Source organism: Anomaloglossus baeobatrachus, chromosome 7, assembly GCF_048569485.1.
Source record: "Anomaloglossus baeobatrachus isolate aAnoBae1 chromosome 7, aAnoBae1.hap1, whole genome shotgun sequence".
Taxonomy (NCBI): Eukaryota; Metazoa; Chordata; class Amphibia; order Anura; family Aromobatidae; genus Anomaloglossus; species Anomaloglossus baeobatrachus.
In genome coordinates, this window is record NC_134359.1 from 121,329,834 (window position 1) to 121,356,913 (window position 27,080).

Consider the following 27,080-nt stretch of genomic DNA (forward strand, 5'->3'; position numbering starts at 1 on the left):
CGTTATCAGCAAATACTGGAGGCAAATTTGCACTCATCAGCCTGGAAGCTGCGCATGGGACGTATTTGGACATTCTAACATGACAACCATCCAAGACACAAGGCCAAGTCAACCTGTCATTGGCTACAGCAGAACAAAGTGAAGGTTCTGGAGTGGCCATCTCAGTCTCCTGACCTCAATATCATTGAGCCACTCTGGGGAGAACTCAAGCGCGCAGTTCATGCAAGAAAGCCCTGGAATTTACAGGAACTGGAGGCTTTTTGCTAAGAAGAATGGGCAGCTTTACCATCTGAGAAAATAAAGAACCTCATCCACAACTACCACAAAAGACTTCAAGCTGTCATTGATGTTAGAGGGGGCAATACATGGTACTAAGAACTGGGGTATGTGAACTTTTGATCAGGGTCATTTGGATGTTTTTAGTTATCATTATGATTAAAAAAGAAAAAAACAGTAGTTTGACAATAAATGGATTCACCCAACCAATAACCGTGAGTGGAAAAAAAGTTTGTGTTATCGGTCATATTCCCTAAAAAAAGGCCAAGAAGCAAAAACTCTGCCAGAGTATGTAAACTTTTGAGCACAACTGTAGGGACCAAAAGTTTTCCTTTTTATTTTTTTAAAGTGTGATTACTTCTGTCTGGTTCTTGTAATGCCTTTTCCCCGGTAAATTTAAGTAAACCGGAAGCAAATGGTTGTCAGCTCTAAGGATGAAAATTCTGTTTGACATTGTTTTACCCCTTTATGTGTTAGTTTTCCACATTTGCTGGGCCAAATGTTTTGCATATTTTGTCTTTGGTAGTATAATTTTGCCTTTGAATTAAACATGGCAAGACAAAGCCAAATTTATCACCAGATGTCAGGTAACTTATTATTTTGAGAGTGAAGTCAGGCAAAAGCCAAAAAGAGGCAGCTATGGAAATCAACTGTTCTCAGAGTCAAGGGTCAATTATAAGAAAAGGCTGCTTTACACGCTGCGACATCGCTAGCATTTGCTGGCGATGTCGAGTGCGATAGCATCCGCCCTTGTCGTACGGCCAATATGTGGTGATCACTGCCGTAGCGAACATTATCGCTACGGCAGCGTCACACGCACATACCTGCTCTGCGATGTCGCTGTGACCGGCAAACTGCCTCCTTTCTAAGGGGGCAGTTCGTTCAGCTTCACAGCGACGTCACAGCAGCGTCACTGAACCGCCGCCCAATAGAAAAGGGGGGGTGGAGATGAGCGGGTTGTAACATCCCGCCCACCTCCTTCCTTCCTCATTGCCGGCGGCCGCAGATAAGGTGAGGTTCCTCATTCCTGCGGTGTCCCACTAGGCGATGTGTGCTGCCGCAGGAACGATGAACAGCATCGTACCTGCAGCAGCAACGATAATTGGGAATAGGTGGGCATGTCACCGATTAGCAATTTTGAACGTTTTTGCGACGATTCAAAATCGCTCATAGGTGTCACACGCAACGACATCGCTAAAGCGGCCGGATGTGCGTCACAAATTCCGTGCCCCCCAACGACATCGCTTTAGCGATGTCATAGCGTGTAAAGCGGCCTAAAGAAAGAAAAAGGAGGTTATGTAACAGTTGACAAACCTACATGTGATCACATTAAGAAAAAGTCTGTATCTGATGTCCATAGAAGTGCTGTTCAGATTTCACACAAAATGAACAAAGAATAAGGGGTTAAAGTGAGTCGCTAAACTGTGGTGCAATGGCTAAGAGCAGTAGGCTAAAACGCACGAGTTCCAGTAAAGAAGCATTTCATCTCTGAAAAGAACTGGAAGGTCCGACTTGAGTTTGCCAAAGAACACAGCCAATAGAAAGAGACAGATAGGTCTAAGGCGTTGTGGTCGGATGAATGCAAGTTCAATCTGTTTGGTAGTGATGGCAAGCACTATATATACCGCCCAATTGGAAAACATAATGATGTAAGGTACTAAAAACCTACAGTGAAACGAGATGGTGGTGATGTCATGGCTTGGGGCTGCTTTACTGCATCTGCCAGTGGCCCTCTGCAGGAACATACCAATATGGCAGCAACAGTAGCCTTCAGAAGACCACCAGCTGCAATGGTAATCCTTCTAGCCCCTGTGATCGCATGGCGGGCGGCTGTGGGTGGCGTTGAGCACATGCATCAGAAATCAAACTATTTAAATGCCGCTGTCAGTATTAAAAACGTTTATAGCTACTATCAATCACTGCTGTCACAGGCAGTTGGAGCAGATACCGGCTAAATATTACAGCCGGCAAATTCCCTATATTGAGCGGACACAGCTCCTGAGCCTGTTCTATACATACGCACCTGTCTGTGACATATACATACTTTTCTTTAAATATCCTAAAGTGAAGAGGCAGATTACAGTATTGCAGGGTAGCAGACATGTGTATCACATAATAGAAGCTCATTAACCTGTAACAAATTATATATAATACTTTTCTATTTGTACATTGTTTGTTTTTATTGATCAGCAATACAATTGTCACATTTAGTTTTCAATTCATTTAAGCTGGAATAATGTTTCAGTAATATGTCTTCCCCTCCTATAAATCGGGACATTAGAAAGACTCTGTATCCACCCATGGTCCATTAGGATAATCTGTTAATATAATGCTTAGACTCATGAAGACATAAAAGGAAAAGCTCTTTCAATAAAATAGACAAGCAAAAGAAAGTTCTCATAAAATTTAACAGACAATAAAAACTAAAATGATAAAACATTGAGAGATGGCATTCTTTACTGCATAGCTATACGTCTCTTCATACATTGATGGCCCAAGGGTTATAGGTGCCAGGAACATCTCTTGGGATCTGCAACAAATAATGAAAAAAGGATAAATAATAAAAATAAAATGTTACTGAACTTGTGACATGTATAGTTAGAGTTCACAATCTATGTCATAACTAATAAAATATTATTTTTACTAATCTGGGATTAAAAACAAGTAAATATAGGAAATCTTCTAAATGTATACCCCGTAGTAAAAGTGTAAACTTTAGGAACGGAATGCAACACGCAGTAAAGAAGACCCAGATATTTATTAGGTGGGAAAAAGAGAATGGAAGGAGGGATGTGTGAGCGAAAAGTAATACAAAGGTTCAGAGCAAACAAATCAAATGACAGCACGTTTCACAGCTACACTGGGCTGATTAGGTACCTGCAATCAATGAATGCTATCATAAACAAACGTTCTCAACAATAACTCGTCTCCAGTCCTTCTGTCAAGGTAGCGTCAATGTCACCCTTACTTGCGGTCAGAATATATTATTAAACAAGGAGTTTTTACCTTCACAATCTAGTTACGCTGGCAGGTTGTTTATGGCGCAGTTAGGTGGAAACACAGTGCACCGATAGGTAACTTTAGTAATGAGCTAATCGCTCTCTTAGCACCGTAAGTTATGACGGGAAGTAACGGTCCGGCCTATTTGAACACCACTCTGGAACAAATGTTTGTTTCTTAGTCTTTGGTTCTCGACATTCAATCTTCAGTGTTTGATAGTAGTCTGATCTTCTTGTGGTAACAAATGTTCAGTGCTTGGGTTCTTCTGACAATGATATTCAATCTTTGGGCTCCTCGGGTGATGGTATTCGGTCTTCAGGTTAATGTAACGATAATATTTGGTCTTTGGGTTCATCTGGCAATGATATTCAGTCTTCAGGTTCCCCTGGCGATGATATTCGGTCTTCAGGTTCCTCTGGCGATATTCGGTTTATGGGTTCCTCTGATGATGGTATGCAGTCTTCGGGTTCCTCTGGTGATGGCATTCGGTCTTTGGGTTTCTTTGGAGATGGTATTAGGTCTTCAGGATCGACTAGAGACGGTATTCGGTCTATGGGTTCCTCTGACGATGGTATAAAGTCTTTGGGTTCATACGGTGATGGTATTCAGTCTTTGGGTTTCTTTGGCGATGGTATTCAGTCTTCAGGTTCCTCTGGCAACGGTATTCGGTCTATAGGTTCATCTGATGATGGTATGCAGTCTTCAGGTTCCTCTGGTGATTGTATTCGGTCTTCAGGTTCCTGTGACAATGATATTTGTTCCTTGAGTTCCTCTGATGATAGTATGCAGTCTTAGGGTTCCTCTGGCAATTGAATGCAGTTTTCAGGTTTCTCTGCACTCAACACTATTCCAGATGATCCCACCGCAGGTGACACAGGCCTGATCTGTTACGCACACCTCTGCTCTCTTGGTAATCTTGGCAACAACTACACATTCTAGCCTCAGCTCAACCTTTTCTATTTTGCAACTGTGCCACAACCGTCACCTGACTCAGCGTCTCCCTCCAACTCCTCCCTCAAAGAAACAAACTTTTTGCAGATCATTTCCTGGCAGCCCTTGTTTTCCAACAGATGGCGATTTTGGTACACAGATGTTGCAGAGCAATAAACAGAAGTATCTTTCCTCTTAAGTAGTACAAGAACACCAAATTCAGATATTTATGCATCACAGTCATCACAGACACGGACATTCGGTGCATTACGGTCCAGGCTCAGATCATGATACACAGATATCTGAATACAGCGTAACTGTAACACAATCTTATATAAACTTGATATATTTTTCCTTTTGTCTTCTAAACACAGATATTTCTAAACACGATATTTCACATTTTTTGGCTTTAATTCCATTTACGTTTTACATTAGGATCAGTTTCCTTGTGCCTCAACTGATCATGGAGATGAGTTAAAAACTCAACAAGCAGATCTTTGGGACCTGACTCCTTAAAGGGAACCTGTCAGGTCCTTTATGTACCCAGAATCAACAGCGGTTCTGGGTGCATATTGCTAATCCTTGCCTAACTGTCCCAGCCTATAGTAGCATAGATAAAGGGATCTTTAGAAAAAGTATTTCTAAAGATACTTTATGATATGCTAATGAGCGCAGGGACTAGACACAAGAGCATTGGTTGCCTTAACTAGCCGGCTCCCTTAGCATGTAAGCATGACCCTGTGAATGAATGAGCAGTGCCAGAGGATGGTCAAGCTCACCTCTGCTGCCACCGCTGGTTTTCGGCTCATTGCGCAAGATCAGAACGCCCCTGACTTCCGGTCATGTGCAATACATCAGTTTGAAGCTGGGACACGTACACCCGGCTTCATAATACGCATGACTGGAGATCCGGGACTCCTGATCATGCGCACTGAGCCAAAAACCAGCATCCAATGCAGAAAAGTGAGAGTGTCTTGCCTTTGACGTTGTGCATTCATTAGCATGTAAGCATGCCCACAGGGGCATGTTAACATGCTAAGGGGGCCAACTAGCCAGGGGAACTAACGCCCTTGCGACTAGTCGGTGGCCTCATTATTATAAAGGATCTTTAGAAATACTTTTTCTAAAGATTTTGTTATCTATGTTACTAGATAGGATGGTTAGGCAGGGATTAGCAATATGCACCCAGAAGTGCACGTGGTTCTGGGTGCATATTGGACCTGACAGGTTCCAGTTAAAGTGTCTGTAGCAACAACTGATCCTAATATCTATTGGATCAGCACCCATTCCAATTTTCCTCCAGCATTTCTGTAACCCACCGGAGGGGAAAAGAAGCCAGTTGGCTTGGTAAGTAGCAAAGAGTCCTTAGGCTAGGTTCACACTAGAATTTGTTTCCTTTTAATATGAATATTTTTTCTTTATAAAAAAAAGAACTAACAAGAAAAAAACCCAAAATGATAAAAACAGAAATGTTTCCTTTCAAATCCAACTACAATGTAAAAAAAATGAATCCACTCATTCTGTTCAGTATCAGTATTGTTCAGTGTTAAAAAATAAAATCTCTTGGTTCGGTATTGTTTAGTGTTAAAAAATAAAATCTGTTGGTTCGGTTCAATATAAGTTTTTTTAACTAAAACAAAAGAGTAACAAGCAGCACCATATATCTGTTTAATAAAAAAAAAAAACTCATTGGAACGTAGCTGAAACGGACCATTGCAACCACCTATTGATTTCAATGTGTTGTTGAACTGATTACATACATTTTTTTTTTGCTTCTCAAATGTAAGTAAAAACATAATAAAAAGATAATAAAGTGAATGACAGTACATCATCCCTGTGCAAATACAGCAAATACAGTCCTGTTAGTATAATATTGGGGGCATTACCTTGTTCTGTCATATCAGATCTTACTAAAAATGGCAGCGAGGATATGTATGCAGGCACTTTGTAATGACGGACCACCTGTGCTATTAAATAACTAAGTTCAGACAGTGCTCCTGATCTGTGCACTAGAACTTATTAGGAGAAGAATACGTACCATATTGGTGAACCGGTCTCCACAGGCCATCCTTATCTTCTCTGGTGTGGCTGGACTGTTCAAAGTGAAGAGCTCGGACATGCCTCTCTCCTTTCGGGCATATGTTATAGCATCTTTTATAGCAAAATATATAGAGGAGCCCAAGAACAAAGCAGGTTCTCCAACACCCTGGAGAAGACAGCACAAACAGAACATCATTCAGAGGAAAAAAATTCGTAATAAAAAACATCAAATTTCTGGGTTGTTTTTTTTGTCTCACTCCTGGTGGGCTAGAGCACTTTAGCAATTGATATCTAATAACTTTGGTGATCAAAGGTAAATAATGAGTATTGATATACAGTTGAAACCAGACGTTTACATACACTATCTAATTAGACACATATGGATGTTTTTCTCACTATCTGACATGAAATCAGAATAAACCTTTCCCATTTTAGGTCAGTTAGGAACCAAAATTATTTATATTTGCCAAATGCCATAAGAACCAGAGAGAGGATGTTTTAGGGCATTTTAATTACTTTCTGCAAAGTCAAAAGTTTACATATATTTAATTACTATTTGGATCCATTGCCCTTAAACTGTATGACTTGGAACAAATGTTTTGTATCTCCTTCCACAAACTTCTCACAATAGTTGGTAGGAATTTGAGCCCATTCCTCCTGACAGAACTGGTGTAACTGAGCCATGTTTGAAGGTCGCCTTGCTCGCACCGGCCTTTTCAGCTTTGCTCATAAATTTTCAATAGGACTGAGATCAGGGCTTTGTGATGGCCACTCCAAAACATTGACTTTGTTATCCTTAAGCCACTTTGTAACCAGTTTGGCAGTATGCTTCGGGTCATTGTCCATTTGGAAGACCCATTTCCACCCAAGCTTTAAGTTCCTGTCTAATGTCTTGAGATGTTGCTTCAGTATTGTCACAACCTTCTTTCCTCATGATGCCATCTATTTTGTGAAGCGCACCAGTCCCTCCTACAGCAAAACAATTCCACAACATGATGCTGCCATTCCCATGTTTCACAGTTGGGATGGTGTTCTTAGGCTTCAAAGCTTCTCCCTTTTTCCTCCAAACTTAACAATGGTCATTATGGCCAAACAGTTTAATTTTAGTTTCGTGAGACCACAGGACGTCTCCAAAAATGAAGATCTTTGTACCTGTGTGCATTCACAAACATTAATCTGGCTTTTTTATGTTTCTTTTGGAGTAATGGCTTCTTCAGGGCAGGGTGGGTTTTCAGCCAATGTTCGTAATCGTTTCACTGTGGATAATGACCCAACCTTTACCAGCTTCCACCAGCATCTTCACAAGGTCTTTTGTTTTTGTTCTTGGGTTGATATGTACGTGTCTGACCAAAGCACGTTCATCTCTAGTACACAGAACTCGTCTCCTTCCTGAGCGTTTTGATGGCTGGACATTCCCATCTTGTTTGTACTTGTGTATAATTCTTTGTACAGATGAAAGAGGCACCTTCTGGAAATTGCACCCAAGGATGGATCAGACTTGTGAAAGTCCACAATTCTCTTCCTGAGATCTTGGCTAATTTCTTTTGACTTTCCCATGATGCTACACAAAGAAGCAGTGTGTTTCAAGTGTGTATGAAAATACATCCACAGGTGTGTATCTAACTCAGATGTTGCCAATAAACCTATCAGAAGCTTCCAAAGACATGACATCATCATATGAGCTGTCCCATATTGTTTAAAGGATAGTACTCTTAAAGCCCCATCACACGCAACGACGTATCTAACGATATATCGCCAGGGTCACGGATTCCGTGACGCACATCCGGCATCGTTAGCGATGTCATTGCGTGTGACACCAACGAGCGACCGTTAACGATGGAAAATACTCACCAAATCATCCATCATTGACACGTCGTTCATTTTAAAAAAATCGTTGATTGTTGAGGTCGCAGATTGTTCGTCGTTCCCGAGGCAGCACACATCGTTATCTGTGACACCAAGGGAACGACGAACTACAGCTTACCTGCGGGCGCCGGTAATGAGGAAGGAAGGAGGTAGGCGGGATGTTCGGTCCGCTCATTTCCGCCCCTCCGCTTCTATTGGGCGTCCACTTAGTGACGCCGCTGTGACACCGCACAAACCGCCCCCTTAGAAAAGAGGCGGTTCACCGGCCACAGCGACGTCGCTAGGCAGGTAAGTCCGTGTGATGGCTCCGAACGATATTGTGCGCCACCAGCAGTGATTTGCCCGTGACGCACAAATGATGGGGGCGGGTACGCTAACTAGCGATATCATTGCGTGTGACGGGGCCTTAAGTGTGAGTAAACTTTTGACTTTGTAGAAAGTAATAAAGAAATGCCCTAAAAAATTCTCTTCTGTTATTCTGGCATTTGGCAAATATACAGTCATATGAAAAAGTTTGGGCACCCCTATTAATGTTAACCATTTTTCTTTATAACAATTTGGGTTTTTGCAACAGCTATTTCAGTTTCATATATCTAATAACTGATGGACTGAGTAATTTTTTAGTATTGAAATGAGGTTTATTGTACTAACAGAAAATGTGCAATCCGCATTTAAACAAAATTTGACCAGTGCAAAAGTATGGGCACCCTTATCAATTTCTTGATTTGAACACTCCTAACTACTTTTTACTGACTTACTAAAGCACTAAATCGGTTTTCTAACCTCATTGAGCTTTGAACTTCATAGGCAGGTGTATCCAATCATGAGAAAAGGTATTTAAGATGGCCACTTGCAAGTTGTTCTCCTATTTGAATCTCCTATGAAGAGTGGCATCATGGGCTCCTCAAAACAACTCTCAAATGATCTGAAAACAAAGATTATTCAACATAGTTGTTCAGGGGAAAGATACAAAAAGTTGTCTCAGAGATTTAAACTGTCAGTTTCCACTGTGAGGAACATAGTAAGGAAATGGAAGAACACAGGTACAGTTCTTGTTAAGCCCAGAAGTGGCAGGCCAAGAAAAATATCAGAATGGCTGAGAAAAAAAATGGTGAGAATAGTCAAGGACAATCCACAGACCACCTCCAAAGACCTGCAGCATCATCTTGCTGCAGATGGTGTCAATGTGCATCGGTCAACAATACAGCGCACTTTGCACAAGGAGAAGCTGTATGGGAGAGTGATGCGAAAGAAGCCGTTTCTGCAAGCACGCCATAAACAGAGTCGCCTGAGGTATGCAAAAGCACATTTGGACAAGCCAGTTACATTTTGGAAGAAGGTCCTGTGGACTGATGAAACAAAGATTGAGTTGTTTGGTCATATAAAAAGGCGTTATGCATGGAGGCAAAAAAACACGGCATTCCAAGAAAAGCACATGCTACCCACAGTAAAATTTGGTGGAGGTTCCATCATGCTTTGGGGCTGTGTGGCCAATGCCGGCACCGGAATCTTGTTAAAGTTGAGGGTCGCATGGATTCAACTCAGTATCAGCAGATTCTTGACAATAATGTGCAAGAACCGGTGACGAAGTTGAAGTTACGCAGGGGATGGATATTTCAGCAAGACAATGATCCAAACCACCGCTCCAAATCTACTCAGGCATTCATGCAGAGGAACAATTACAATGTTCTGGAATGGCCATCCCAGTCCCCAGACCTGAATATCATTGAAAATCTGTGGAATGATGTGAAGCGGGCTGTCCATGCTCGGCGACCATCAAACTTAACTGAACTGGAATTGTTTTGTAAACAGGAATGGACAAATATACCTTCATCCAGGATCCAGGAACTCATTAAAAGCTACAGGAAGCGACTAGAGGCTGTTATTTTTGCAAAAGGAGGATCTACAAAATATTAATGTCACTTTTTTGTTGAGGTGCTCATACTTTTGCTCCTATCAAATTTAGTTTAAATGCGGATTGCACATTTTCTGTTAGTACAATAAACCTCATTTCAATCCAGAAAGTCCATCAGTTATTCGATATATGAAACTGAAATAGCTGTTGCAAAAACCCAAATTGTTATAAAGAAAAAAGGTTAACATTAATAGGGTGCCCAAACTTTTTCATATGACTGTAAATATTTTTGGTAATCCCCATTGACCTAAAACGGAAAGATTTATACTGATTTCATGTCAGATAGTGAAAAAAAACATGCAGATGTGTCTTTTTAGATAGTGTATGTAAACTTATGGTTTCAACGGTATATTGCTGGTAATATTTAATTATATTATTATCGATCCCAACTATTATATTGCTTAGCATGGTGCAGTGGTTAGTGGTCATCTTAAGGAAAGAGACCCAACGCGTATCGCTGCGCTCAGCAGCTTCGTCAGCAGCTGAGTGCAGCGATACGCGTTGGGTCTCTATGCTGAGCACTCAGTTATATGTTCTACCTTTTGCTTATTTGAGTTTCTAGCTTCCCCTTGCCTCCTATGGTCACATGTGCTCCACTGCACATTCTTTTCATGCTAGTTCTTTTTTCTAGTGAGGCCTCTTTTTTAGGGTATTAACCCCTTCAATCATACCATGCTGGATCTCCATTGTATGGGTGAGACCCTCGGATGAGGGAGCCTGCTATTTAGCTGCCTGACACTTGGGAATAACTTGCTTTGCTCTGGTTGTATGGGCCCCTCTGCCTATTGTGGTGTGTATAGATTATGTATACTTAAGACTAATGCGTCTCTGTATCATGTCTCAATATGAATTGTATTGCATGCTATTTATCAGATGATAGTATTGTAGACCATTGTTACTAGGGGAACTTGATCTTGCTGAAGCTTCCTTTATATTAGAACCATTTGCTATACTGAGTGTCAGTTTTTTGTCTTTTAATGTTTTTAATATGTCTTCTGTTATTTTATAAAATTGTTCTATTTTAGATATACTGTATATGGTGTGCACATCTTTATATGCAGAGTCCTTTTCTTCAAAATTCCACCACTAGGGGGAGTTCACTGCATAAGGGATTTATTTATTGAATCAAATAATACATTCGTAAGCAGTGGACTCCCCCAAGTGGTGGCAGAGAGAATTACAGGTAACTGGATTTTTTTTGCAACTGCACTGTTGGGAGAAGACGTGTCCAGACAATAGGTACTTTTACTGGGCTATAGCTTTTATGGCTTACCTGTAAGATAGCAAATTAGTGGAAGACGCGCTTCTCTCCAAAACCCTTGCAATCAACAGAACTAAGAAGATGAGGCATTTACTAGCGCATCAAACCTCATAAACTCAAGGTGTGTATGGTACTGCAGCGCAGTGTGATTTGCTTGAATGGTGCGGCGCTGCAGTGACTACTTATAGTACAGGGTAAATGTATTTTTTACCTTGGAAGAGTATATGGCACGGGGGTTTGGAACGTCGGTGAGCAAGGAAACGTAGAATTGTTCTGGGATATCGCAAACAGTAGGAATCTTATATTGAGCAGGGCCTCGGGTGTACAGTATGCCTTGAGGAGAGAATTTAAGCTCTTCGATGGTAAAAAGACCAAGCCCTTGAACAAATGCACCTTCAATCTGAAAATATAAATCATCAATAATGAGTAAATATCAGTAAATAAGACTATTACAATATGTATAAGTACTGTTATACATTGGAGTCTGCTTATCCTCCATTGATTTCTCAAGAAGCCTGTGAGATTTTTAAATGCCGAAACTGACAAATATGAAAATTAAACTTGGTGAAAAAATTAAAGCAGAGCCTCATATTCAGTATATATTTTATAGTACTAGCAATATGTGTAACTTCTAACTTTTTTATAATTATAACCATACCTGTCCTATGTCCACAGCTGGGTTTATACTGCAGCCAATATCCATAACAATGTCTGTCCGGAGATTCTAGTAAGAGTAAGAAATACATATAAAATCTTAATGAGAACCTGTCACTTGCGCAAAAAAAAAAAATGACCTAAATACCTTGTAAAAATCCCTGAGCTCCCTTCATCTGCTGCTGTTTACAATGATGCTATGCAGCACAAAACGGAAGAGATTCAAATTTGTTTTTCCTGGAGCGCAGTATGTGAAATCTCTGCTTTCCAGTCCAACTGGGCGTTTCTTTAGAGTCTTCCCTTAGGGCATGCGCTATTACCCCTCCAACCCAGACACTAAAGGGGGCTTTACACGCAACGACATCGCTAACAAGATGTCGTTGGGGGTCACGGAATTCGTCGTGAGTGACACGTACGAGCGACCGCTAACGATCAAAAATACTCACCTAATCGTTGATCGTTGACACGTCGTTCAAATCCCAAATATCGTTGATGGTGCAGGACGCAGGTTGTTTGTCGTTCCTGAGGCAGCACACATCGCTACGTGTAACACCCAGGAACGACGGACAACACCATACCTGCGTCCTCCGGCAACAAGGTGGGCGTGACTTTCCTGCGGCTGCTATCCACCTCTCTGCTTCTATAGGACGGCTGCCGTGTGACGTCGCTGTGACGCCGCATGAACCGTCTCCTTAGAAAAGAGGCAGTTTGCCGGCCACAGCGACGTCGCTAGGCAGGTAAGTCCGTGTGACTGGCACTAGGGATATTGTGCGCCACGGGCAGCGATTTGCCCATGACGCACAAACGACGGGGGCGGGTGCTGTCACGAGCGTCATCGCTAGCGATGTTGCTGCGTGTAAAGCAGCCGTAACATTTCTGCAGTCATTCCGCAGCAAAACCTATGGGTATAAAAAAAATGCTGTGCACACACTGCGTTGTTGTATACATGCGGATTTACCAGCACATCAACGATATTTGGGATTTGAACGACGTGTCAACGATCAACGATTAAGTGAGTAATTGTGATAGTTAGCGGTCGCTTGTACGTGTCACATGCAACGACGTCGCTAACAAGGCCGGATGTACGTCACAAATTCCGTGACCCCAACGACATCTCATTAGCGATGTTGTTGCGTGTAAAGCCCCCTTTAGACACATTTTCTGCAGCAAATCCGCGGCAAATCCACTATAAAATCCGCGGTAAATCCGCAGTGTGTGCACATAGCCTTACAATCTGAGACTGATAAACTACTAGATCAGCCACCAAGCTGTGATTATAGATCAGGAACTGAATAAAGGTGGAACTATTTCTGCACTGCTATAGGAATGACACAAATCAAAAAATATTGAAGTATAGGTGGTTTTATTTTATGATTTTACGTGTTTCAAAGTGTGTCCTTACTTCTTCATCAGGAAAATCCACTGACGAAGATGTGAGGACACACTTCAAAACGTGTGATCTATTTTCAGCTTTTGTGCACGTGAACTCTGCAGCAGGTAATTACATGCTTAGATACTGGTTGTGTGTCACACAACCTTACAAGGTGAGCACTATTCCTTATCACCTTTCATATGTTTATTGGGTAATTGCACTTTCTATCCTTAGCTTTCAACCAAGCTGTGATTGCCAGTGTCTGGGATACACAGTTGAAAGCGCAGAGCCCCAGAGAAGGCTGTCAAGAAACACCCAGTTGGTCTGTAAGCAGAGATTTCACATAATGCACTTCAAAAGAAACAAATGTGAATATCTTTGCAATTAAGCGACACAGCATAAAACGGAAAAGAGCATAAGAACAAAAAAGCACAAGGATTTTTACAACATATTTAACTCATTTATTTTTAATTATGTGATAGGTCCTCGTTAGGAAACAAAGTCAATGATGAAATTATATAGGATTCCTTAGAATAATGGAAGACTCACATAGGATTTTACCTATTATCTTATGTTCTATGGAGAAGGAGAAATATTCTATAATATATCAGTCGGATAAAGTACTGAAGATGAATGTGATATAACCATTTCACAAAAAAAACGACATAATCAGTGGTAATAAAGAGTTAGAAAAATGCAGGGTTCATCGCGATCTCTATACCTTGTGATCGCCCGTCAGGCAGTCTATTTCAACCTCAGAACAAGCTACTCCAAATACAAAGTAGTGAGCGGGGTTACCCTCTCCCGTGTCCCAGTTCATTTGTGTTCCAAATCCCCTGTAGGGATGAAATGAAGCGCGATTGAAACTCCTTCATTTTATATCTAAATTAACAATCTAACAAAAAGGCCATCCAACAAGTGCATCTACTAGTACACAAGTGATAACATATTGTACAGGGTAAAAATCACACCGGTTTGGACACTAGAGTCTAAAGGGTACTTTGCACACTACGACATCGCAAGCCAAGTGCGATAGTCCCCGCCCCCGTCGCAGCTGCGATCTCTTGTGATAGCTGCCGTAGCGAACAATATCGCTACGGCAGCTTCACACGCACATACCTGCCCTGCAACATCACTCTGGCCGGCGAACCGCCTCCTTCCTAAGGGGGCGGGTCGTGCGGCGTCATAGTGACGTCACACGGCAGGCGGCCAATAGAAGCGGAGGGGCAGAGATGAGCAGGACGTAAACATCCCGCTCATCTCCTTCCTTCCTCATTGCAGCCGGGACGCAGGTAAGGTGATGTTCCTCGCTCCTGCGGCTTTACACACAGCGATGTGTGCTGCCGCAGGAACGAGGAACAACATCGTAACATCGGTCCTTCCGAAATTATGGAAATGACCGACGCTACACCGATGATACGATAACGACGCTTTTGCGCTCGTTAATCGTATCAAAAATGATTTACACACTCCGATGTCGACAGCGACGCCGGATGTGCGTCACTTTCGATTTGACCCCACCAACATCGCACCTGCGGTGTCTGTAGTGTGCAAAGTGCCCCTTAGTGAAGCCAAACAGATTCAAGATAGTTGTAGGTTTTTTTACTTTTTAAAGGGAACCTGTCACATGTAAAAATGCTATTACCCTGCAGATATGAGATTAATCTGTAGGTTAATAGCATTTGAAACCTGATCCGCATCTGCACATTAAAGCCCACTGCAGGGAGGAAAAGAACTTTATTATTCCTGACAGCATTTGGGTTCAGTCACCAATGCGTGTATGGAGAGCGGCAGAAGTAACCACATCCCTAGCACTGACTGACAGCTAGGTATAATACTGAGCGGCTGTTAGTCAGTGCAGGAAGCCTGGTTACTGCTGCCGCTCTCCATGCACAGAGTGGTGACTGAACCTGCATCGGTGCTGCCTCTGTGACTAATACCCGAATGCTGCCAGGAGGATTAAAGTTCTTTACCTCCCTGCAGTGATGTTCAATGTGCAGATTTCAAATGCTAATAATCTCAGATTAACCCCATATCAGCATATTAATAGAATTTTTACGTGTGACAGGTTCCCTTTAATACCATGTTCTTAAAAAAGTTGATCGGTACCCAGTGTTAGATATTGGATAAATGTATTATTTTGAGAATATTCGCTGTGTCTCATTAGGGTTCCAGTAACAATGCTAGCTTTCATTTTTTTCTGTAAAATACATACAGTTTATAGAATAATTGTCTATTACAAATAATGGATATGACTTGCTAGGACATCAAACTAACTGGCAAAGAAGCAATCCCAGCACTCATGATGTCCAGGCTTCTGCTTTGCTGAGTGAGTCCTTCTTTCTCCCTTTAGTTAGTACAAGCAGTAACTCAATAACTCATGTGCAAGAATTAGAATGAGTTTTACCAACATCTCGGAGAAAAATAAAGGCATTTTTCAACTCTAAGTAATATGTCAAAACTACTGCAAAATGTAAAAGAAAAACACAATAGTTTGATTTGTTTTGCATTAGTTAGCAGCAGATGAATGATATCTGAATACTCAAAACACTGGATAAAATGTAAAGAGAGCAAGAGTTGAAAATCTCTTATAGTCATATAATGTTCACAACAGAACATGGAACACATACCATGACATAAGAGTAGGACATTTTTCTATTTCATCTGAGAAAATTAACTCAATTAACTTATTTAGAAATTGGCAGCAACACATCTCAGAAAAGTCGGAACAGAATTAACAACAGGTTGTGCAAACCAATGCGGTGGGTGACTTGTGGAGGAGGAAGGAGACAGGAGACTGGAGTTGAGTTAAGTGCTGACTGAGACCCGGAACACAAAAGAAGAAAGGCAGTGGCCCCAGATAGAAGGGTCCGGAAAACAGGACTTTATTGACTAGTCCCCAAGCTCAAAAGGTAACAGGTCAGAGTGGACTAAGATGTGAGCGAAGTTGGCTTTCCCAGGTGGAGTCTCCCCAAGCATCTGGAAGGGTCTACTCTGGCACTACTGGCCATCCCCTACCCTCCTCCTGTACAACAAGAGACATGGATTCTGATGTGTCTGGGAGTGCAAGTCTCTACTTTGGCTGTAATTACAAAACTCCTTCCCCCCACCTCCTCAATGAGGAGAAAAGACAGGGAGCCGCGGAAAGGGAAACTGACTGTCACTAACTGGACTGTAGTGTTAGTGTGATGCCCTGGCAAAACCAGGTAGTCACAGATAGGCCCCCGCATAACACCTTCCCTCACTTAAGAAACACACAGCCGACCTGAAACCCTAGTCACCCCCCCTTAGGGAAAGATAGACACACCAGTGGGCGGGACCAAGCAGTTGGACACGCCCACCAAGGGGTCTAGACAGCCCAGGGCGGGAAAACAGTAGTTAGTCTAATCTAGAGTTCAAGTTGAGAGGAGTGTGGGCTGGAGCTAGGTGTAGCTCCAGCAGAGGAAGTTCAAGTTGAACGGTGCCAGGGTTGGAGCCCTGGTGCCTTTGGCTAGGTGGCAGACCGTGGTCTCCGTCAGCAGGGGACAGGAATACGGCTTGGCAGAACCGAGGTTGACCGGGACAGGGTTGTAGCCTGCCGGTACCGACACGGGGAACCGACCCAGAAACCAGAGCACAAAGGGGGGTACTCGGACCCTGAAGCCAGGACCGGAAACTAGCGGCCTGGTTAATTAACTGATTGAGGCCAGGATTATAGGTCCTGTCCCACCCAAAGTCCCTCATAGAAGACAACAGCCCACCGATAGGGATAAGAAGTCACCGCCAGGGCCCATAGATCCCATGGACCAGCGTCTGCGGGCACGGCTCCTTAGGCCACATCCAGCCAGGAGTGGACTCCTGAGTTCTAGACTAGGAAGTCCACCTTACACAAAGTCAGTGCAGAGGAAAAGGATAGAGACCACCAGCCCGGGTGGGGGATCCGAATGCAACCGGCTGCGGTGCTGGCCACCAGCACCTTGGTTTACCAGAGACTCGTGTGATTTATTGACTGTGAGTAATCAAGCATCACCTTGCCGTCGCTATACCCTGCACCAGACACTGGGTCCTGGGGCAACCATCCCTACCCACGGAGGGGTTAACATCTAGCTGCCACTACATCTCCCCCGGGTGCCCCATAGCAGCAGCGGTGGTGTCCCAACTCACTACACATCGTGGGTGGTGTCACAAACTTAATACAGCCTAGCCCGTACATCTCCGTCCCCCCATTTATTCGGCGTGTCCGCGAGACCCCCAGGTCTGGAGATTCTCGAGCCACCCCCCTTAGGAGGTCCAGATCCGAGCAGCGGTGGCTGCTGGCACGGGGGCAGTGCATTAGACTGGAATGTGTTGGAACTCAAAGGACCAGTAAAAATGGAAACAACTCAGCGGGAACTGCAAATGTTTCTGAATATGCTTTGCACAACTGAAACATGCTGCAAAATATATGCCTGAGATCTCATGTGTAAAATTGCTGAAGATGAACCATTAAGGGTACTTTCACACTTGCGTTGTTTTTCTTCCATTACAATCCGCTCTTTTGGAAAACAGAGGAATCCGTTAACGGATTCCGCTGTTTCCCATAGACTTGTATGGTTGACGGATTGTACCAAAAGGACCTGCGTTGCTTCTGCTGGGCGACGCTCCGTTGCTTCCGCCCAGCGGGAGGAACGCAGCATGTAACGTTGTTTTGAGCAGCGGAATCCTCTGGATTTCACTGCGCATGCTCTTTTTTTTTTTTTTTTTAATCACAAACTTTATTTTGGATCGCGGTGGCCGAACGTTCAGCTGAGCGCCCGGCCGTCGGCAAGTGACAGCGCTCAGCTGAGCGACCGGCCGCCGGCATGCCCGGGCGCCGGCAAGTGACAGCGCTCAGCTGATCACCCGGCGGCCGGCTGCAGGGAGCAATCAGCTGATCACCTGGTGGCCGGCAAGTGACAGCGCTCAGCTGATCACCCGGCAAGTGACAGCGTTCAGCTGATCACCCGGCGGCCAGCTGCAGGGAGCGATCAGCTGATCACCCGAAGGCCGGCTGCAGGGAGCGATCAGCTGATCACCCGGCGGCTGGCTACTGGGAGCGATCAGCTGATCACCCGGCGGCCGGCTGCAGGGAGCGATCAGCTGATCACCCGGCGGCCGGCAAGTGACAGCGCTCAGCTGATCACCCGACGGCCGGCTGCAGGGAGCGCTCAGCTGATCACCCGGCGGCCGGCTGCAGGGAGCGATCAGCTGATCACCCTGCGGCCGGCTGCAGGGAGCGATCAGCTGATCACCCGGCGGCCGGCTGCAGGGAGCGATCAGCTGATCACCCGGCGGCCGGCTGCAGGGAGCGATCAGCTGATCACCCGGCGGCCGGCTGCAGGGAGCGATCAGCTGATCACCCGGCGGCCGGCTGCAGGGAGCGCTCAGCTGATCACCCAGCGGCCGGCTGCAGGGAGCGATTAGCTGATCACCCGGCGGCCGGCTACTGGGAGCGATCAGCAATTCACAATAGTCTGCCGCCGGTTAAACTGTAAAAAAAAAAAAAAAATCAAAACGGATTCCGTTGTTTTGCAGCATCCGTTGCATCCGTTGTGCCACTATATGCAACACATCCGTTTGGTCCTGGCCAAGCGAAGCCAACGGCAAAGTACGGCCTGAGCGAGCATACAGTACACGTGACATGACACAAGTCCACACACCTAGCCAAGACCATGTCTTGTAAAAAGCGTGTCGAGTGTCCAGAGTCAATACCTCTTCCCCATGACTACCACATGGCACCACTCTACACACACACACATATATATATATATATATATATATATATATATATATATATATATATGTAGATATATAGAGAGATATATTTTTATCTATTTTAATATACAGTATATATACACATTTAATTATTTTTACCTGAAAAATCCTGTAGCAGAGAGGCTTATTGATTGCATAAATGCTTCATTCACCTGAGATTAGGAAAAATAAAAAAACATCAGTATGTGATTACCCTACAGTTACACCGTGACAGGTACTCAGGTACTTTAAGATTATAAAAATGTTAATTTGTAGACGATCTCCAATCTGGCTAACACATGAGGGTCATAATAGGGAGACCTCTCTATATCATATAACTGTTAAAGTAGCCTCTGTATGTATGGATGTATGGTTACATTTTTGCACAAAATAGTGTAGCCTTGCCCATTTCATCTCAAATATTTTACACCAAAAAGAGTCATCTTTTAAAGGGAAGATTCACCCACAGAACTACATTTTTATCAATCCAATGCATCTAAATTTGTGCCAATCACAGCACTATAGCCATACATGCAGAGTATTTTGTTGGAATTACCTTGAAGTGCTTTTTGCACCACTGGATTATTACAAATGTATTAACGTACTGTATATTAAACAATTTTTGTAAGCACAATGCTTACCCAGTCCTTCCATGAACCTTTAGGGTTTGCCTCTTTAATGGGTTTCAGACGTTCCATGAGTTTTTGGCATGCACTCTGTGAAAACAAAAGGCAGACTATGATGAAACAAAATATTGATTCATATAATCACAAAATATTGTACAAGCCAAATATAATTTTTGATTATTCCTGAAAGTATGATTCCGAGTCTCTGGCCCGCATTTCTATAATGAATATCATACCACTGTATATTAGATCACCTTAACTGCCATGCCGTTGACATCAGTGCCCATAGATCCCCCAGACGTTATAGTGTTAGGAACAGACCCTGTGCTGGTCTCTACTACGTGCACACTTGATACTGGAATCTCAAGTTCACGACTCGCAACCTAAAGAAAGCAAAAAATAAGAGTAAGATGTATTTTCACCACAATGAAAATAAATTGAGACAGCAATCTGTAAATTGTGAAGCTTGTAAACATCTCATTACCGTATTTTTCGGACCATAAGACGCACTTTTTTTCCCCCAAATGTTGGGGGAAAGTTGGGGGTGCGTCTTATGGTCTGACTATAGGGCTGCGGCTGGGAATGAGGGTGCTGCGGGTCATCGGGGGCACGAGCAGGCAGCAGCAGCGCCTGCTCGTGACCACGTGTGCCCGCTCATTACATATGCACGCCCATCCTCTCGCCCATCTCTCAGCGCTGAAGCCGGCGCTGACAGGTGGGCGGGAGGACAAGCGGGGACGCGCTTATAAAAGAGCCGGCCGCATGATCACCCCTGGCAATTACAACCTGGAGTGATCATGTGCGGCTGTATTCACTGCCCCCCGCGCGTCATTACCAGCGCGGGGTGCAGTGAATCAGTACACTCACCCGTCCCCGTGTGTGGAGCCGGCCCCCTGCAGCATCGCGTCTTCCTGTCTGTGCCGGTCAGCTGATCTGTGCTGAGCTGGTCAGCTGATCGGCACAGACAGGAAGACATCGCGTGCTGCAGGGGAACGGCTCCACACACACAGATCAGCGTGCCAGAGAGGAAGATGTGATCGGTGCTGCAGGGAGTGAGGAAAAGGTGAGTATAAACGTTTATTTTTTTCTCTGTGCTATAGGATACAGGCCATATACCAGGATGGTATATGAGCACGATGGGGGCATATAGCAGGATGGGAGTACCGTATATGAGCAGGAGGGATGGGGGGGGGGTATGTGAACAGGCTGGATGGGGGGGTATGTGAACAGGCTGGATGGGGGGGTATGTGAACAGGCTGGATGGGGGGGTATGTGAACAGGCTGGATGGGGGGGTATGTGAACAGGCTGGATGGGGGGGGTATGTGAACAGGCTGGATGGGGGGGGTATGTGAACAGGCTGGATGGGGGGGGTATGTGAACAGGCTGGATGGGGGGGGTATGTGAACAGGCTGGATGGGGGGGGTATGTGAACAGGCTGGATGGGGGTTTATAGCAGGATCATATACAAGGCAGGAGGATCATTACCAGGATGGGGTACCTTAGTAGAGAATTTGGGGACATTACCCCCATAACAGTGTCAGCAGCAGATCCTCGCCCCATAACAGTGTGTCATGACCACATTTTTTGCTTAAAGTTTTATTTTCCCATTTTCCTCCTCTAAAACCAGGGTGCGTCTTATAGTCCGGTGCGTCTTATAGTCCGAAAAATACGGTACTTATATTTATTAATTCTTCACATGGATTAAATGAGTCAAATTTAATTCAAAGATGTACCTGAGTAATCTTTGTGTGAACACCTTGCCCCAACTCCACACCTCCATGACTGACCAAGACCGATCCATCCAAGTAGATATGGACAAGAGCAGCCGCCTAGAACCAAGGACGGTGAATGTTGCATGAAATAATGAGCATTTTGGAGATTATCTTTGGTTAATAAACGAAAAAATAAACCCAAAAAATCTTTCCTTTCTTTACTGAACTAATCTTTTGTTTCATTTTTTCCTTTTTTTTTTTTTACTAAACATAACAGAACTTTTTTGGAAAGCACTTAATGAAATATATTCCCTGTATCATGGTAATTATTTACGATCTCTGATTTCTTTTAGGAAACCTTAGTTGACATGCATGAACTTCAGACTGCCAATATCTGGTAGGCAACTTCCAGGCTAAGGACGTTGATGATGTGGAGTATTATGGGCATACGGATAACTAGAAGCACTGTCATGCTGGGATTTGGCTTCCAAGTGTAGCACTAAAGGCCGCTTTACACACAACGATATCGCTAGCGATCTCGTTAGGGATGTAACACACCAGATCGCACATACGATTTGCCGAGATCGTTCATAGGTCGTATTTTATGCGGCGGTCACATGTGCGATTTCGGCAAATCTTATCTGCGATCTGGCGTTTCACATCGCTAACGAGATCACTAGCGATATCGTTGTGTGTAAAGCAGCCTTAAGTCATTGTGGAACAGATTTAGGAGATAAGGAATCCACTGTTCTAATTTAGAAAAAAATACACCATGTCTTAATGGCATTACCTGCCCAAAAAATGTATCTGTTGTTCCGATGGGAAACTTCATAGGAATGATGGCCAGCCCCTTCTTCTTCCAATAGTTCTGCTTATTAAATTCATCAATGGCCATCCTTCTGTTGTGATAAGAAGACTTCTCCATGCACTCATTCCAGCACATAATCAACGTTCTGGCATCTACCTCTTGTTTCAAATGGTTCTGGCTAATTCCTCTGTGCAGATTTATCTCCCTGACCTGAAAAATACAGCTTTGTACATTAGCATATTTTACTACAATATACAGATGCATTGGTTAATAGTGTGAGCTATATACAATCAGCTGTAATCAATAGTGGAAGTGGTGGCTAGCAGTATATTTCCACTGCAGGGGCCACATGTACAAGGCAAGCATTCTAATGAATGGTCGTTCATGTAATACATGGACAGCTTGTGTCCTCCAGAGCAGAAAGTTCGGAAACATAGTGGCTCCTTTTTCTGGCTTAGGCAACATTAGAGGGCAATCAGTCAACCCCTTTAACATAATTTTACTTTTGGTAGCTGTGATTTGACATTACTATTACTTACTGACTTTAAGTCAATTTTCTTATATTGCTAAGTAGCAAAAATAAAAGGCAATATGTCACACATTATAAAGTCAAATGAAAACTATATTTTAAGCGTAACCATTGTTTACAAGGAGAATAGAGCAGTGGTATCAGTAGATGCCAATGAAGACTTTGATAGTGTTGAATGGTGTTATTTATGGACCGTAATGCATAAATTGGGTTTGGACCACAATTTGTGTCTTGGATGTACTTATTATACACATCTCCCATAGCTAGTATCAAGACCAATGACACGTCTACAAGCTTTAAAGGGGTCATCCGGCTTATTTTACTTATTTTTTGTTATTTCACTATTGGGCTACATTGGAGCAGGTAAGTAGATAGTATCTGTGCTACCCCCGTGGAAGCAGCCGAGCTGCTCGGATTCGGGTTCGCTGTGGCTCAAGGGTCTCCGGACCCGGGGGTCGTGCAGCCACTCAAATGTAAGGGGGATATTTACAGGGGAATTGGTATGTAGTTCATGACGCCACCCGTGGTGTTCGGTAATTTGGGAAGTACCACTGCTGCCGTTGGGTGTACCCGGGGTGATGACGTGGGGCAGCAAGGTGTTGTAACCCTCCACGGGTAGGGGGGATGCCCGGGACTCGGTGAGGGGTGCTGTGGAGTGCAGGGGTCACTCTCGTACTCACTCAGTTGACAACCAGGTAAACCAAGTCTCTGGGTACCACTGCCGCTGAGGGGAGCTCGTCCGGGGCCTGTCCCCAATGGTGCTGCCTGGTGATCCGTGACCTGCCTCCTGGCACTTAGTTTGACTTCAACTTGTGGGTCCGGTAGCATGGAACTAGCCGGGCCCCGCTCCCTACTATGGGTAAGTATAGGAGCTTGCTCTCAGGGCTCACGCTTGGGATTTTCTGGACCATTTTGGGTTTGGAAAGTCCTATCCCCCTCGTTGTGCTAATGCCCCAATTCTGGAGCAACTGGGAACGGATCATAAAGGCTCCATTCTCCTCAGGTGAATTGTCGGGTTGCCTGAAGCTACTCCCCGACCTAGGGTCTGTGTACCCCATCGTGCCTTCGGTCCCGGACCGTTGATAGTGTTAGGCTGCTGGTTGTCCTCCTCGACAATTCCAGGCCCCTTGTCACAATCCCCTGCGACCGGGGGTCTGACTCCTCTAGGCCCAGACCACCGTCTGCAACCTAGACAGTTACTTCAGGAGTCACCACTCCCAACTTCCTCTGAGCTCCTCACAGGTCGAGGGCTACTTCCCAACCTCTCTCCTTCTCCTGTCAACTCCACTGACTGACTGACTACACTCCTCACCTCCCCTCCCTAACCCCCCAGGTGGGCGACTCTATTCCACTCAAGCCATCCACTGGTGTGTCTGGTGGGTGTGGGGCAGGGTGTATCTAGGATTTGATTTGCTGTTGGAGGCAACACATTTTAGTTAGGGACCCAGAACCAAGAGGGAGGCAGATTACTGCACGGAAGGGCAGCTTGTGCCGTACCCTGTGACGACCTGATAGTCCAGGGGCGTCACACATCTACCTACCTGCCCTGCTGTCAGCCCCTCTCCCCAGGTTCAGAGTGGTCATGTGACCACTCCTGCAGTGATTTTGCTGCTTCCTGTGATGATACGTCAACAGGGGCTAGACCTTGTTGACAGGCATCACAGCTGACATCATGTTGCTGCCCTGCAGCCGACCAGGTACAGTGCAATGAGCCCCCGCCCCTCTCATCCTTCCCTGCCCCCTCCCCACAATCCGTACTTTCCCCCGCTTCCTGTGCGCTGCCATCTGTGCCATGTATGTGCCCAGGTCCTGGACAAACATGGTTGCCCTCTCTGTCTAGGACACCGTCAGCACTGTTTGCCACAGCTCATTGTGATGTATGGTGCGCGGGTAACTGTGTCCCCCTTGCCCCGTGCGCTATCTCTCTCCCTACACTGTGATGAATGCAGCCTCCGGCAGAGAGCAGGGACGTCACCTGACACCAGCGAAGAACAGCACTGAGCTCTGCATCACCTAGCTCTAAGCAGGCTGCAGTCATCACAGCATGGAGGAGAAGATAAAGCATGGGTGAGAGAGGGGGGGCAGAGAAGAGAGTGCAGGGGGAGAAAGAGTGCACGGGTGAGAGACAGAGTGGGGGGCGGCAGAGAATAGAGTGCAAGGGGAGAGAAGACAGTGCCCGGGTGAGAGACAGAGAGCGGTGGAGGGGGGCAGCAGAGAAGAGAGTGCAGGGGGACAAAGAATGTACGGGTGAGATACAGAGCGGGGAGAGGGGGGTGGCAGAGAAGAGAGTGCAGGGGGAGAGAAGACAGTGCACGGGTGAGAGACAGAGCGGGGGGAGGGGGATGCTGGGGGGGCAGAGGAGACAGAGTCCATGAGGGGGGATTATATACAGTGTGTCCACCCATATCCTGTCCACCGCCATTAACTTGAGAATGGCGGCAGCTATAGGAATAGAAGTGTTGTCTTGGTATAGTAAAGTAGCCATGCGCTACACAATGAAATCACCTATAGCGCCACCTGGTGGAAAACAACGGAGTTAGCATTTTTATCTCAAAAACGGAACGAGATAGAGGAAAAAAGTGAATTACAAAGTTGTAGGGCATCATCAATTCAATACGAATTGATACTTTGCATACACAAATGCTATGACATGCAGCAAGATACAGTATGCTGTCCAGAGTCCAGATGTGCATTGCAGCTGACGGTGGCCACTTTGAGCATCAAAGTTAAATGAGCGCCATATACGTGACCAGCATTCAATGTTTTGGGGGGTCATGGGTTTCATATCATAGCATTTCTGTATGCAAGGTGTCGATTCGTATTGAATTGATGATGCCTTACAATTTCCGTTGTTTTCCACCAGGTGGTGCAATAGGTGGTTCCATGGCTACTTTACTATACCTAGACTTCTATGCCTATAGCTGCTGCCATTCTCAAGTTAATGGCGGTCGACAGGATATGGGTGGACACACTGAATATTATATAACTGTAGGTGTGTGTCGGTGGGTGTATGTGTGTGAGTATATGTGTATGTGTGTATATATCCTATAGACTCACAGTGGGGGCTATATATAGTCTTAATTACATAGTATTCATTTATCTATCATGTGCTGGGGCAGAATACTGACAGGGAATGAGTGTGCAGAGGGCGGGGCTGGACAGTGAGGCCGGGCGGTGCCAGCTGTGACTGTGTGATTTGGCACAGGAAAATGTCATGTTTGGTTGAGCTGCAGGTAAAGAAAGAGCTGCAGAGAATAAAGTGATAATTCAAGAGGAACAAAAGTTAGAAAAAAAATAAAATAATGTAGGGGTGTTTTATATTACAATACAGCACAGATTAGCTTAAAATTTATTTTGGAGTTTATGTCGGACAACTCCTTTAAGCTTCATAGGAGACACCAGACAGGGACGCCCATTAGTGTTAGCGATTGCCATACAGCTTTTCGCAGCAGTATAAAGAGCCTCTTTGATGGTAACATGATTTAGATAAAGGAACATTGGGGGGACAAAAAATTAAAAAGAAAAAGAAAAAATCAGACTTTTTGCAAATGATATATTACCTTTTGGGCGGGACTATAATTGGTCATTAAATAGCTTCATGGATATACGGTACTTAAACAATTTGGAAATCTATCGGGTCCTCCTATCAACTGGGGAAAATCAGTGATACTCCCTTTGGATGGTTCTGTCACCCACTCGGACATTCAGCACACAGCTAAAAGTCATGGAGCAATTTAAGTATCTCAGAATTTACATCTAATATACTGAGAGACTTTGATAAATTAAATCTTTATTCTATATTGGACAGATTTAAAATGAAAATAGCGGCTTGGTGCAGACTACAATTGTCGGTGATTGGTTGGTTAAATCTTATCATAATGGTTGTTATGCCCCAGTTCTTGTATATCCTCTATAACATACCCCTTTGGCTCACACTAAATAGGGTTCATAAAATTAACACCTCATTTAGAGATTTAACATAGAGAAAAGGACAACCAAGAATTAGGCTGGAAATCTTACAAAGATCTAAGGAAAATGGTGGTTTAGCGCTTCTTAATCCCTTTCCCATGTGAACATTTAAAAGGTTGGATTGAAAACTTATTAGGTGGCTCAACATATGATATTATGCAGTATCTCGTGGGAAAGGGGACTCTTATAGCCTAACGGTAAATAGACTTAGGGGTCTAGGCCCCCATGCATCCTACAATAAATGTAATTTCTAAAGTATGGCTCAGGGTCAAACAAACCATTAACAGTTTACATGCCGATTTGGTGCAAAACATATTTAACTGAGTTTTCGCTTTGAGAATTGGAAGGGTGCTGGTATCCAGTATGTCAG

General features: G+C 44.3%; 1 protein-coding gene across 1 annotated transcript in view; it reads right to left on the bottom strand.

Moving 5' to 3' along the window:
• Positions 1–2,430: 2,430 nt before the first annotated feature.
• The window catches only part of LOC142245189 (aldehyde oxidase-like), a 168,506-nt gene continuing 143,856 nt past the window's right edge, over positions 2,431–27,080 (bottom strand). Inside the window, exons 26-35 of the mRNA XM_075317644.1 lie at positions 22,195–22,422; positions 21,426–21,521; positions 19,946–20,074; positions 19,707–19,781; positions 19,186–19,238; positions 14,036–14,150; positions 11,947–12,012; positions 11,500–11,688; positions 6,245–6,412; positions 2,431–2,806 (exon numbers count right to left, since the gene is read on the bottom strand). Coding sequence (XP_075173759.1) covers positions 2,756–2,806; positions 6,245–6,412; positions 11,500–11,688; positions 11,947–12,012; positions 14,036–14,150; positions 19,186–19,238; positions 19,707–19,781; positions 19,946–20,074; positions 21,426–21,521; positions 22,195–22,422 — 1,170 coding nt within the window. The 3' untranslated portion in view covers positions 2,431–2,755. The remainder of the gene's footprint in view (positions 2,807–6,244; positions 6,413–11,499; positions 11,689–11,946; positions 12,013–14,035; positions 14,151–19,185; positions 19,239–19,706; positions 19,782–19,945; positions 20,075–21,425; positions 21,522–22,194; positions 22,423–27,080) is intronic.